The sequence below is a fragment of the Pseudoliparis swirei genome, chromosome 3 (genome assembly GCF_029220125.1).
Source record: "Pseudoliparis swirei isolate HS2019 ecotype Mariana Trench chromosome 3, NWPU_hadal_v1, whole genome shotgun sequence".
In the NCBI taxonomy this organism is placed as follows: Eukaryota; Metazoa; Chordata; class Actinopteri; order Perciformes; family Liparidae; genus Pseudoliparis; species Pseudoliparis swirei.
Window position 1 is genome coordinate 20,200,399 of NC_079390.1, and position 12,485 is coordinate 20,212,883.

A 12,485-nucleotide genomic window follows, 5' to 3' on the forward strand; every position below is an offset into this window, starting at 1 on the left:
AGCTCGACAGTGGTGCTGCTGCTGAGCCTCGGCGGTGTGTATGTGTGGATGGTGGACCGTTAAAACACCGACACCCCCCCCCCCCACCGGCCCGCATTAAAATGCCTTATCGCCGCGTGTAAACGGGCGAAACTTCGCGGGAGGGGAGAGAGTCAGGTCTCCGGGCAGGTTTAGAGGAACATTCTGGCAGGATGTTGCAAGTTTTAGCTTGTGGCGCCGTAGTTTTCCCCGGTCTCTTCTTCGCCTTAAGGAAAATCCTGCCGTGTGTGTTCAAACACTGGAGCGATGCCGACGTGGTGCTGGTCAGCGAGAGGTAAACCAGATAATTTCATCCTTCGATGTAACATTTCCTGCCCAGATATGGCTGAACACGGTTAGCTACTGTATCGCATTTGACCTTGTTTGGCGGCTTGTAGCTAGTAACGTCTCCCCCCCCTTCAGTTAGCTAGCTAATCTTGTTATATTATTTTATGTAACGTTGGCATTTTTTTACGATAACTGCTAGCTACCTTTGTCGATTCACCAGCATGTGTGCATTTTGTGCCAATTTCATTTTCTGTGTCAGTTTGTTCTCAACCGTTATTGCATTTTGTGCTAAATTGGCACAGTAATCCCCCCCCCCCCCCCACACACACAAATTAATCTTTACAAGGATGATTTTGCAAATATCACAGCTAAGCTAAACTATGGGTCCCTTTTTTTAGGAGTATATCAATTTAGTCACCCCATAGAAAGACTAGAACAAATAACTACTGCTATTCGTAGTTGTATCTGTGTCTAAGTGTGTTCAATTGGTCCATTTTATTTTACAAAGGGTATGATTAATAATCTTCTTACTTGCATGAAATGCTTTTAAGGTTGCTCACACGCAATAATACTAATAAGAAGAAGTCTGGGACATCATTAAAAACGTTGCATCGCCCAGCTGCTTAATAACTGGTCCCAGTGACAATTTATGTTGCATGTGAACAAACTCCAGCTTGATCCATGTGTCATCATCAATTCTGTGAACAGGCAAGTTATTTTATTATTTGAGATCTGCAGCCTCTTCATTACCTTTTTAGATCACCTGGCATCGATACAGCAAAGGATAATAATGACCACAGTTTGGTGTGTGGGTCAGTGTGACATGCTCACATGTGTAGAGCTCAGTTCAATGCTCATTTGTACGCTGTCACTCTTGCTAATCCTCTGAGCTCCGGTCAGGGTCGAATGCTGAGTTGCCTCGGCGCTGGAAAACACTGAACCTTCCTCCTGAATAATGCTTCTACTAATTTACTAATGCTCATCTGACGGAAACTGTTTCTGCACGCCTCAGGGGATATTTCGCTGCTTCTTTTCGTGACTTAACCCGACTCTAAAGTCAACTGTATCTGCTCTGCCACAATTCTCCCAGGGCTAGATCGTGCTTGTGTCTTTGATTACCGTGGAACAGTTTCAGAAGAGTTCATGTGAACTAAAAATATTATATAAATTATCTCGTCTTTATGTCCTTTTGTGGTTTTTGTGCCTTTTTTTATGCAAATCTAATTGTATTAAATCTATTTGTGTGATCTGCCTTTTTAAATCTAATGCATGTGGTAAAACATAACGGGCAGCACATGTCATTTCACTGTAACTTGGAGCTCAAGTGTAGCAAACACTTCTACATGAACCGTGAGATGTCCATTTAACTACTTTGACACCATTGGTGCCGAAGTTAAAAGCGTATATTTGTTTTGTGAGTTAAAGGGATCTGGATGTTCCACAGCACTGGCGTGATACTGAGTTTTAAATTCTAAATAATCAGCTTTTTGTTTTTCTCGCATGCCCGTTCATTGTGTCTCAACCTGTTTTTCATGCACATTTGCGGATAAAGAAAAAGCCACGCTAATCTTCGTATTATACTATTTGTAGGATGAGGCATCTTAAGATTGTTTCAGCCTTGTGTGAGCCAAACATTTCCAATAACTCTAGCGCCTTGTCAAGTCCAATAGACGGTGTATTGAAAAAGATAATGTTATCATTTCTAAAATGTATTCAAGTTGTAATCTAATTTGATTGTTTCATCCATATTCATTGAGGTTAAGCAAATTCAACTAACTTTTCTCTTCCGCACGCAAAGGTAGTAACAGGGCGGGCTAACGGCACCATCGTTCAAAATAAGCACTTACATATTATAAAGTACCTTCATTTACATTTTTTTGTATGGTGACCTTGTAAAAATGCTGACAGTCGACGGCTTCGTTCCAAATCCTCGATAGTAGCTAAGAATGTACAATGTACGTTCCCAAAATAAGTTGGTTATTAACTTTCTCGTAGTTAACTGATAGTTGTCTGCCTAGGACATCTCAAACTATCGTCAACCTGAGCTGGACTTGTGTACGATTGCCACACAGGGAGAACTTCCCTCCGTGTATCCAGTGTGTCTGGAAAAGAAAGAAGTGGGTAATGAGTGTCAGCAGTTATGTCTGAGCGGACACAAATATGTCATGGGTACTTGCCACAAGACTTGATTGTCGCGCGATATTAAATAGCGCCGAGACGCAACAGCATTCAGGGCCTTGCAACAATGTAAACCCACATTGGCGACTGCTGAACACCAAATCTGTTAAATCTATAAGGATGTTGGTAGACATGACAGCATATCCGTATTCCATCTCACCTGGGTACCGTTTACAACCGACACTTCATTGGGCAGCACGTGGTTGTAGGTTGTTCAACACTTAATAGCTCGATCAATAGAGACCAGGGAGGCTGGGGTCATTTTAATGATTTTTATTATTATTATTTTAGAGAATGTTTTTATTCACAATCAACAGAACCGCTGCTGCCTTCAAACGGATTGCTGATTGCTCGCTCTCACCAGTATGGATCTGTTCGCTAAACATAAGTTATAACAATGTTAGCCACGCTAGCGCGGCTCAAAGGTAACCCGCCTTTTCGTAAAGTAAACGTACACGCTGGCGACAAAGAAGTGCTCGTCTTCACTCTTAAATCTCATTATCTCAAGACCAAACGGGCAGGCCAGCTACGTCTCCATTAAAAGCCGAAGCAAACCCAGCCAACGGGAAGAAACGTCAACCACATCCTCGAAGCATCCAATCAGCCGACATATTAAGAGGCCGAAGGGTAGCACTTACTGTTGCATGTTCACCACATCTAACTCAGCCAAATTGACTGCAAAACTGCACTCAGTCGTCATACAGAAACTTCACTTATCGTGAGCTTACCTCGGGCCTTAATGCAATTGTCCTTTTCATTAAAGTAATCCCGTTGGAGGGAAAGGGAGATTTGTACATAGCTTGCCATTCCTCTGGATTGTCGTTGCAGCGAATCCACCAGGAGTTCTGCTGAATGCATTAACCTTTCCCAAGCAACTCCTCATTTACAGTTAGCGAGGCTTTTCAACCTCTTTCCTCCCCATCAAAAAAACCAAACATGCTGTTTCGACTGGTGAAGACGGCAGAGCAGGAAGTGACTTTACAGTTTCTCTCTCGTGTCTGATTGTGAATCAATGAAGGATTTCTACATTTAAAAAAAGGTATTTGTTAATTAAGTATATCAGCCATTCACAATACCAAAACTAGAACGGGCACTCGGTAGAGCGCATACCTTCGCATATCACAAGATTGGGCATTGAATTATGAACATTTTGGCATTAGTTGCATGCCAATTGGATAACAATTGATGGCAAAAAGAAGATTTTGACCTTTCCATGAACTTGACTTTTGACCCGATCGATCCCAAAATCTAAGCAAATGGTCCCCGGATAATAACCAATCATCCCACCAAATTTCATGCGATTCGGTTTAATACTTTTTGAGTTATGCGAGTAACACGCATACAAATAAATAAATAAATACACGGCGATCAAAACATTACCTTCCGCATTTTCAATGCGAAGGTAACCGGTTGTTACATATTCCTTTTTGACCGCTTGATGACAGCGTGACGATTGGTCCCCAATCTGCGTTTATTCGTTGATTCATTTGTAATCAAAATGCCGCCGTTTCATGTCACAATGACAGACGAGTCGATGGATTCTGAGGTCTGCACAGAAATAAGATGTCACCTCCTTATTGTATCTCAAAGATATGCGACACCGCCCACCCACAACACAGTATTTAGGACACCTGATACGATGGTGTAGTTCAGGACAATGACTTCACAATCCTTGGATGACTTACAAATGACCCCACAGTTGAGTTAATGTATTTTAAACAATACGTAATATTTAGTATGTAAACAGTTTGTTTCTCTGAGCTAATATTTACCATTGACAAGTTCAATACACACTATATGGGCTCCATTACATAAAGGGGTTGTAGGTCACATGAGTTGCATAACTGTCTTTTAATAGATTTAAAAGAATATATACCTTTTCTAAAAATAAATTGTTTTTAATTTTTTTTTACTGATGTTAGTTTGCATTATGATGACCACCAACTAGAGGCCATAGTTTACCCACCTTTGTAGATTTGGTAACTCGTAGTCCATAAAATGACATAATATTGTTTAATCTTTTAGCGATCGGATCGCTTCCTTCCGATCGTCTAACTGACGTGTTTATGAACTCCCATCTAATTGGATAAAAGGAACAATGCAGTGCGTGGAGGAGCTGCTTCCAGAGACGGGGTTCCCACTTGCCCGTGAAATGCACCCCGTTTCCCTTTTCATATTTCTTTTTTCTGCCTCTGCCGTCTCTTTTTTTTCTTCCGCTCTGCTGCGGCACCGATGCACCGGCGGATTACGTAGCCCGTTTACTGGCGGAGCGGAAAAGCACCCGCACGTGACTGGCAGACACCGAGCGTTTCACAGGACGTGAAAAGAGCAAGTCGTCTGTGTCTAACGGAAACGGCCGGAACGAGAGATTTGGGTTGCGAGTGAAAGGGAAGCCGAGTTTGTCACCGGCCCGACACCGCGGGGCGGAAAAGACAACATTGACGAACAAGGCAGCGAAGCGTTCGTCCCTTTTTTTTTTGGCCCTCTCCACGCGACTCGCCCCGTCAACCTCAACCTTTCATCGGCGGAGAGCGGGGGGTTATTGGCGGACGCACAATGAACGAGTTGTGTAAAATCTGGGTCTTGTGATCCAGTACGCAACCGTACAGCCCTCGAAGGCAGCGAGGCGTGGGGGTATAATGTGTGTGGGGAGAGGGAAAGAATCCAGTTGGTAATTTCCAGCTCAGGCCTTTTGGTTTTCTAGTTGCCGGTCATGTGGACTTTGCGGGATTTCACAGGTCTTCTCACAATTGAGGCTTGACCCGAGTCGCAAAGGGTCCAAATGATGTTCAATTCAGTTTATATTCACTCTAAGCTGATCTTACTCGGTCCTAGTTGTATTGACCAGAGTCTCGGACTTTGTGACGTATGTCCAATACTCGAGTGGATTAGGAATGTCAAAATCGCGCAAAAATTCCACTTGAGTATTTGTTCTTAAAAAAAAAAACCTGGCGTAGTGACCCCGTTGCTTATCAGAAAAGGTCACTGTGGCTGCTCCTCGGTTTAGTTTTGGTGCGTGAAATAACCCAAGCACTGTCCAGTTTGTAATGTGAAAGGTTATTTATTTATAGAGTTGAATGGCTTCCAACACAAACCAAAAAATACGTTCCTTGTCCAAACCCCTTTGTCTATTCCCAAAGAATTAAACTAATCAAAAGCACAATGTCACCTGGGCCTGTGCTCCTCCTGAATCTAATGACCTCTGTCTTAATTGACAGTGACCTACGCCCCGTAGGTCACTGTCAATTAAGACAGAGGTCATTACCTCCTGTCAACTGCTGATTTTGTGAAGTTGAAATGTGGAGTAATCTTTACGATACCTCCCTCATTTCACTGCAGAAAGCCAGATACGGTGGCAGCTGGCCGGAGGGAGATTGCATGAAAGTTTCCGACTCGCCGTCGACCCGTTAACAGTAAATATCACAATACGATGTGTTTTCTATTAAAACATGACAAATGTTGTACGACGGCTCGTATCGCCCACCCGTCTTTTAGGCGGTTCGGTCCCCAGCATGATGGACGTGCGGTTTGTTTACATGACGTAACGTTTGGATACAGTATCACTGCCGTCATCGTGTTTGTTTATTTTAATTTTTCTTCGTGCAGCTTGACCAAACCCTTGCAATTAAGTTTCGATTAATGAAATTGACGTTGTGTGACTCCTTTCTGGCGGTGCGTTCAGTACACGTGAGAGAGGGCTACAATTGTGCTGCATAAAAATTAAAAAAAAGACATTTCTTTGACCATTTACCTCATGATATATACACATACATCAAACTATTTTACAGTCCTAGAGTGGATCCATGGGCATCAGCTATTGGTTCTGATCACATGATCTATGAACAGTTCATAAAAAAATTACCTGAATGTACCGCCTCTCCTTTTTAATGCTTTTTAATTGACGGATCATCATCACCAGTGTTGGTGTTCTCTAGCTAGTTTTGTATCTTGGAATTGAATCATAATGAAGAATAATCAGGTTTCTCTCTCTTAATTTTTTTCGGGGAAAAATAATGATTCATACCTGAGAAAATGATTCTCTACTTGCTGATTTCACATCCTCTCAGTAGAGAGCTGGACCTGTAATGTTTCCTTAAGGGTGGCCAGTGAAATAAAACGGGTTCATCTCTTTTGGGAACATGATACGTCTGTGAATGTCATGACAATCTGCGACATAATGAGAAAACACGGTGAACAACTGAAGGTATGATCGGAGAGATTGTGGATCGCCCAAAAGAGAATGCTGTTAAATCAAACTTTGTGCATGAATGTCAACATACGGTCCTGACGATTCATATTTGGTGGTCAAATTAATTGATAGTCCTGACCTCAAATTGGTTTTGAACAGTCCAAATACAGTATCGACACTAAATGAGGCCTGCAAACCACAAGAAAATGGATTCAATTAATAACTAGAATGGGCACTCGGTAGAGCGCATATTTCGCATATCACAAGATTGGGCATTGAATTCTGAACAATTTGGCATTAGTTTCATGCCAATTGGATACAAATTGACCGTGCTATGGTAAAAAGAAGATTTTGACCTTTCCATGAGCTTGACCTTTGACCCGATTGATCCCAAAATCTAATCAAATGGTCCCCGGATAATAACCAATCATCCCACCAAATTCCATGCGATTCAAGAAGATTTTGACCTTTTCATGACCTTGACCTTTGACCCGATCGATCCCAAAATGTAATCAAATGGTCCCCGGATAATAACCAAGCATCCCACCAAATTTCATGCGATTCGGTTTAAAACTGTTTTGGTTGTGCGAATAACACGCATACAAATAAATATATACACGGCGATCAAAACATAACCTTCCGCATTTTCAGTGCGAAGGTAATTAGTTTTGACCCGAGTCTCAACAGTGACTGTGCCCACCAGATGCAACGAGGGAACCCGTCTGTCTCCAGTCACCGTCGGGGTTGGCGACAGTAAAAGCCTGAACACACAGCGCAATGAAAAGCTGAAACATTTTAACAGCGGTGTGTTAAAGGGCCGACTGTCCATTACAGCTGCAGCGAGTGTTGGGGAGTGAATTACGTGTTTTCTGATTTCAAAGCCGCTTACAGTCAGTGCTGCCAAATCGGAGAACAGCCAGGGAGGGAGCTAAAGCGGCTGTTCATAGTTTGAACAAATTGGTGCTATAATTCAACGTCAAGTTTTTAAAATGTCCATTTTTCTTTTCTTTTCGCCGCCGAACATTGCGGTCGGTAAGGATTTTCTTTTAACGGCGAAGTTACTCTTGTAACGGTGGTTCACGAGCTTGCCTCTGAGGCCTCCTGAATGTGCGTGCGCCTTGTGCCGCCACACACGGTGACGCTTCAAATAGAGAAGCACCCACTTCTCCTATGTCACGGGTCTGTTTATAGACGAGGAAAGTCGAGGCCGGGCACTGCTAATCCCACTGAACTTGTCGGTCTGGCTGCTCGCGTTGTTCACCTGAAGGGACTCCTTCTCTAAACTTGACCAAGACGCATCGGGTTTCACCCGGGCGGCAACCGCCGGTTCTGAAACGCGAAGCCTACGCGGGAAGCGCCTGACTCGGTTAACACTTATTGATAGCCAGCAGGAAGCGGCTCCTCCGGTTGCAAAAATAATTTGGATTGTATAGAAGTCTTTGAGAAAAGGATCCAACTTCTCACGTTATTTATGAGTTCAAGTCTTCTTCAACACAGCCTGATGCTCAGTTTGTGAATCATGGTCCCGTCAAGAGTTTAAAAAAAACGGTGACGCAGAGTGTGCGTTAGGGGCGTGGCTGCTCTAGTGATTGATGGGTTGCTACCACTGCTGTCTCCGGTCCGGTGTCCGTGTTCTTGTTTTAGAATTTTACACATCCCTCGTAGTGTATGTTCAGTTCGCGAAGTAAATTATAACACCAAAAAAAAGTCTTGTTCAGAGATGTACTCGGCGCAACCCTTATGTTTCACTTCCGGTTGCAAAAAATCAAGATGGAAATGTGCAAAAAATACTTAACTAAGGCTTCAAAACAGACCAAATTAGAACGGGCACTCGGTAGAGCGCATACCTTCACATATCACAAGATTGGGCATTGAATTATGAACATTTTGGCATTAGTTGCATGCCAATTATATACAAATTGACCGCGCTATGGTAAAAAGAAGATTTTGACCTTTTCATGACCTTGACCTTTGACTCGATCAATCCCAAAATCTGATCAAATGGTCCCCGGATAATAACCAATCATCCCACCAAATTTCATGCGATTCGGTTTAATACTTTTTGAGTTATGCGAGTAACACGCATACAAATAAACAAATACACGGCGATCAAAACATAACCTTCCCGCATTTTCAATGCGACGGTAACCAGTGGGTGACTTCATGGCGATTGCGTCCACTTGCCACGCTATCACGGCTTAAAACGAATACCTTCATGTTACATTTGCTCCTGTAAGGTATGATGATTAACCGTCCATGAATGTATTGTCATGTTATGTTTTATTTTTTGTGTTTCTTCCTCAGACTGGTGTCCTCCCTCCACGCCCTCATTGCGACCACGGTAGGAGTCATCGTTGCGTCATCATGCCGGGAGGACGTCATCAACGACACGTGAGACGACACACACACACACACACACACCAAGAGGAGCGTTGCAGAGTAACATGCTAATGGATTTGGTGTTTAATAGCATCACTCGATGGGGGAGCACGGCGCCGGACTCTGATCAAATAATAGCCTTTTAATTGCTGCATTGTTTTGTCATGCGGTAACTTAAGAGGCGATGTGTCCTTATGTGCTCTGATTCATGCTGAACAAGTCGTAGGTTAGTTCAAAATAAACAAAACCCTCCTTCAGACTCCTGGCCTTTGCTCCTGGTGTTCCTCACTACTGTTTTGGAAAAAGAAAATAACAGGACGAACCAGCTTTAAAAAGTCACACGTTGACATTTCAAACGAGCGCAACGAGGTGGACCGAATTCATGCCGGCGTGAAAATCAGTTCATGTGTATTTAAAAAAAAGTTAAATATATATTTGAAAAACTAACCGCTAAGTATAAATAAATGGCAAGAATTTTTAAAGTGTTAAGATTGAGAACGGCACTTGATGCGGTGATGGGACGAATAGTGAATTGGCCTAAAGCAGCTGTGGGAATGGTACCGCTGTGCTTCATCTGTTCTTTAGAGCGTTTATTACGACATCTTTCATCGTGACGAGCTCCAGATGTGACGGTCCTGCATCATGTCGAAGACACGGCGTCGGCTTCGCCCCATGAGACTGGGTTGATCCACTGAGGAGTTGCAGAGCAGTTTGATCCTCAATGCTTTCGAGCAATTACGATGTCATGTGCATACCGGCTCAAGAAATAGAGAGAACAAAATGTTCATTTTATTTCAATTTCCCCACATTTGTTTTGGTAACTTCCTATATTTTTTTTTCAATGACTATTTCTTTATTTCTCTGAGCTCTACCTCCACATCAGCACCCTGGTAGCATGTTAGCACAGCGTTAGCCTCCCAGCGCATTTTTGGCGAAATGCGACGCTAAGCTAACGCTAGTTAATCCGTCAGGCTGCTAATCTCCACCGCCCCTCCCCTTCACCCACAGGCCGTAATTCCTCCACAGCGCTGCTCAGTTCGGCGGTCCTGTGCCGTGCACACCGCCTGGAGCTTATGGGACACATGCTCCAGAGTCGGACCCCATGAATGCTCTAATGCTCTATCGCAATCTGTCACTTTATTTATCGCGTCTATCGCAGCCTCACGCGTCTGTACGTTCACTTTTCATGGGATTCGGTCGCGCTTTTGGTGTGAACGCACCTTAAGGCTACAAAAACAAAAAGGCTGCACTGAACTGGAATTGTCCCTTAAATAGTGCAACCTACAAGCAAAAACACGGAAATCTTGCAAAAATGACATATGCTGCAAAGCAACTATCTCATTGTGGTGCAGCAGTTCAACTAGAGGTTTGGTTTGTATCGCAGTTCTTGGAGTTCGGTTTGATTTGCACTTTAGGGCGAAGAAAATAATCATTTTATCAAATTATTAGCAGGCCTGTATTTATTAGTGCTGCAACGGTTCAACAACCCCACGGTTCAGTTTTTATGTCATTGAACATTAAATGGTTTAGGTTTTGTATCACTATTCGCTCGTATAAAATGTCAAATAAATTGTATTTCTCTTTTGGTGAGAGGTGCAGCACAGAGGGAGTTTATAGGGACGTCAGCAGTTAAATTTTGCCTGCTTTTTAACCCGTTTCTTTGTTTCCACACGTTTCCTAAAAAAATATTTGAATTTCCAATTCTTAATGAACCTATATGATGACATGTGCAACTGGTTCAACGTTTTTCCAGCCCTACTGGTACGCACGCAAATTTGGACATGAATGTGGGGGGTTTTCTCCATTGCCCTGAATACAGAAATAAATATATATACATACATCTATCTCAGGGTAGAAAATTTACATATTTTGCATTGGGCAATTTCCCCCCCCACTAACTGAAATCCAGGGGCATTTAAAAATATATTGGCGGCACTTTTTTAAACTTAACTCAAAATTCTAAATATACTTATTTAGGCTTACAGTATATTAGCAAATGGCAATAATAAGACTATTTAAGCAGGAGTCAACAGATTCAAATGCAATCTTTTTCATAGATTTTTTTTAACAAGACAAACAAATCAGCCATTCAATTTGATTATTTCTTGGTTATGTCTTATTAAATTCTTTATACAACTATTAACAATATCAACTTATTTCTTAGTTTTTTAAGAATTCAAAATTACATCTATTGAATTTGTTTGTGTTCCTACCTAGTACAGGCAATACAGATAAGACGGATAAAACAAAGAACAGAAAGCTATTAAAAAGGGGTATATGCACGCCACAGAATCGATTCCTGTAGCCCTCCTTTCCTCACTGAGTGGTGTGTTGTTCCCTTCTGCTCTTAAGCGCCATTCACTGACCTTAAGAGCTGAAAAGCCCAGTCAGAGGTCAGTAGCTCAGCTCGGCTCTGCAGCTTTACTCCGTGCCGTCCACATAATTAACCATCACGGTAACTGGTGCTCATTAGAGGGCTGCAGCCATCCACACTGTTTATTACACTGTACTTACATAAGTCTGCCCTAAAGATTTTGCAAGGCCAATAGGTTAAATGAGTCTGTGTTCTTTTACTTATACTAAAGGTCGTTTAGTGTGTGTACTCTACTCTTGATACTACATAATCATTAAATTATCAATGGCCAGTATTTGGCCTGCTAGCCTTTAGTTAGACGATTCCGATCACATAAAAAAACATTGTTCAGCATTGATTCATATTTATTCATATACATACGTATTGAATGTGTTGTAACTCTGTAATGCTTCCTTATTACAAAAAATCATGACATCTATTCTTCTGGCCATCCTGGAGAGGGATCCTCCTCTGTTGCTCTCCTGAAGTTTTCTTCCCCTTTTTTCCCTGTGAAAGGTTTTTTTTTCCAATGTGAGGTTCTGGGACAGGGATGTCGTATATGTGTACAGATTGTAAAGCCCTCTGAGGCAAACTTGTAATTTGTGATATAAAATATCATAAAATAAACTGAATTGAATTGATTTTGGTGCAACGGATCTCCCGCTGTCGCAAACATGGCGACTGCGTTGAAATAGGAAAAATGAGTCGAGTACAGACGTCGAGCGTGTTTGACGACACGTGTTTGTTTTGTTTTTCTCGTCCTCAGGCACTGGCTGGCCAACTACTTTATCGTCTGGTACGGTGTGCCCTACATGACCTACGACATCTTCGCCATGTACCTCAGTCACTACCACCGCTTCCGCGTCAAAGGGCTCGAGGACTACAAGCAGCATTCACTGAGGACCGTGAAAACCTTCGTCCGCAGAGACTTCCTGCTGGTGTTGCATCACATCGCCCTGCTCACGATCCTGCTGCCTGTGACACTGGTGAGGAGGAGGGGGGGAGGGAGGGAGGGGTGGTGAGACAAATGAGGGTGGGATTGAAGGGGCATTGATGAGGTCTTGTAGTCGGGAGTCTAGG

At 42.7% G+C, this 12,485-nt stretch overlaps 1 protein-coding gene across 2 annotated transcripts in view; it reads left to right on the forward strand.

Annotated features, from left to right (window-relative positions):
* The window catches only part of tlcd3a (TLC domain containing 3A), a 25,783-nt gene continuing 13,298 nt past the window's right edge, over positions 1 to 12,485 (forward strand). For both annotated transcript variants that reach the window (XR_008835243.1, XM_056443288.1), the window contains exons 1-3: positions 1 to 313; positions 8,978 to 9,064; positions 12,172 to 12,391. Coding sequence is in view for 1 of the 2 variants with exons in the window: in XM_056443288.1 (XP_056299263.1) it covers positions 192 to 313; positions 8,978 to 9,064; positions 12,172 to 12,391 (429 nt within the window). In the remaining variant the exon portion in view is untranslated. The remainder of the gene's footprint in view (positions 314 to 8,977; positions 9,065 to 12,171; positions 12,392 to 12,485) is intronic.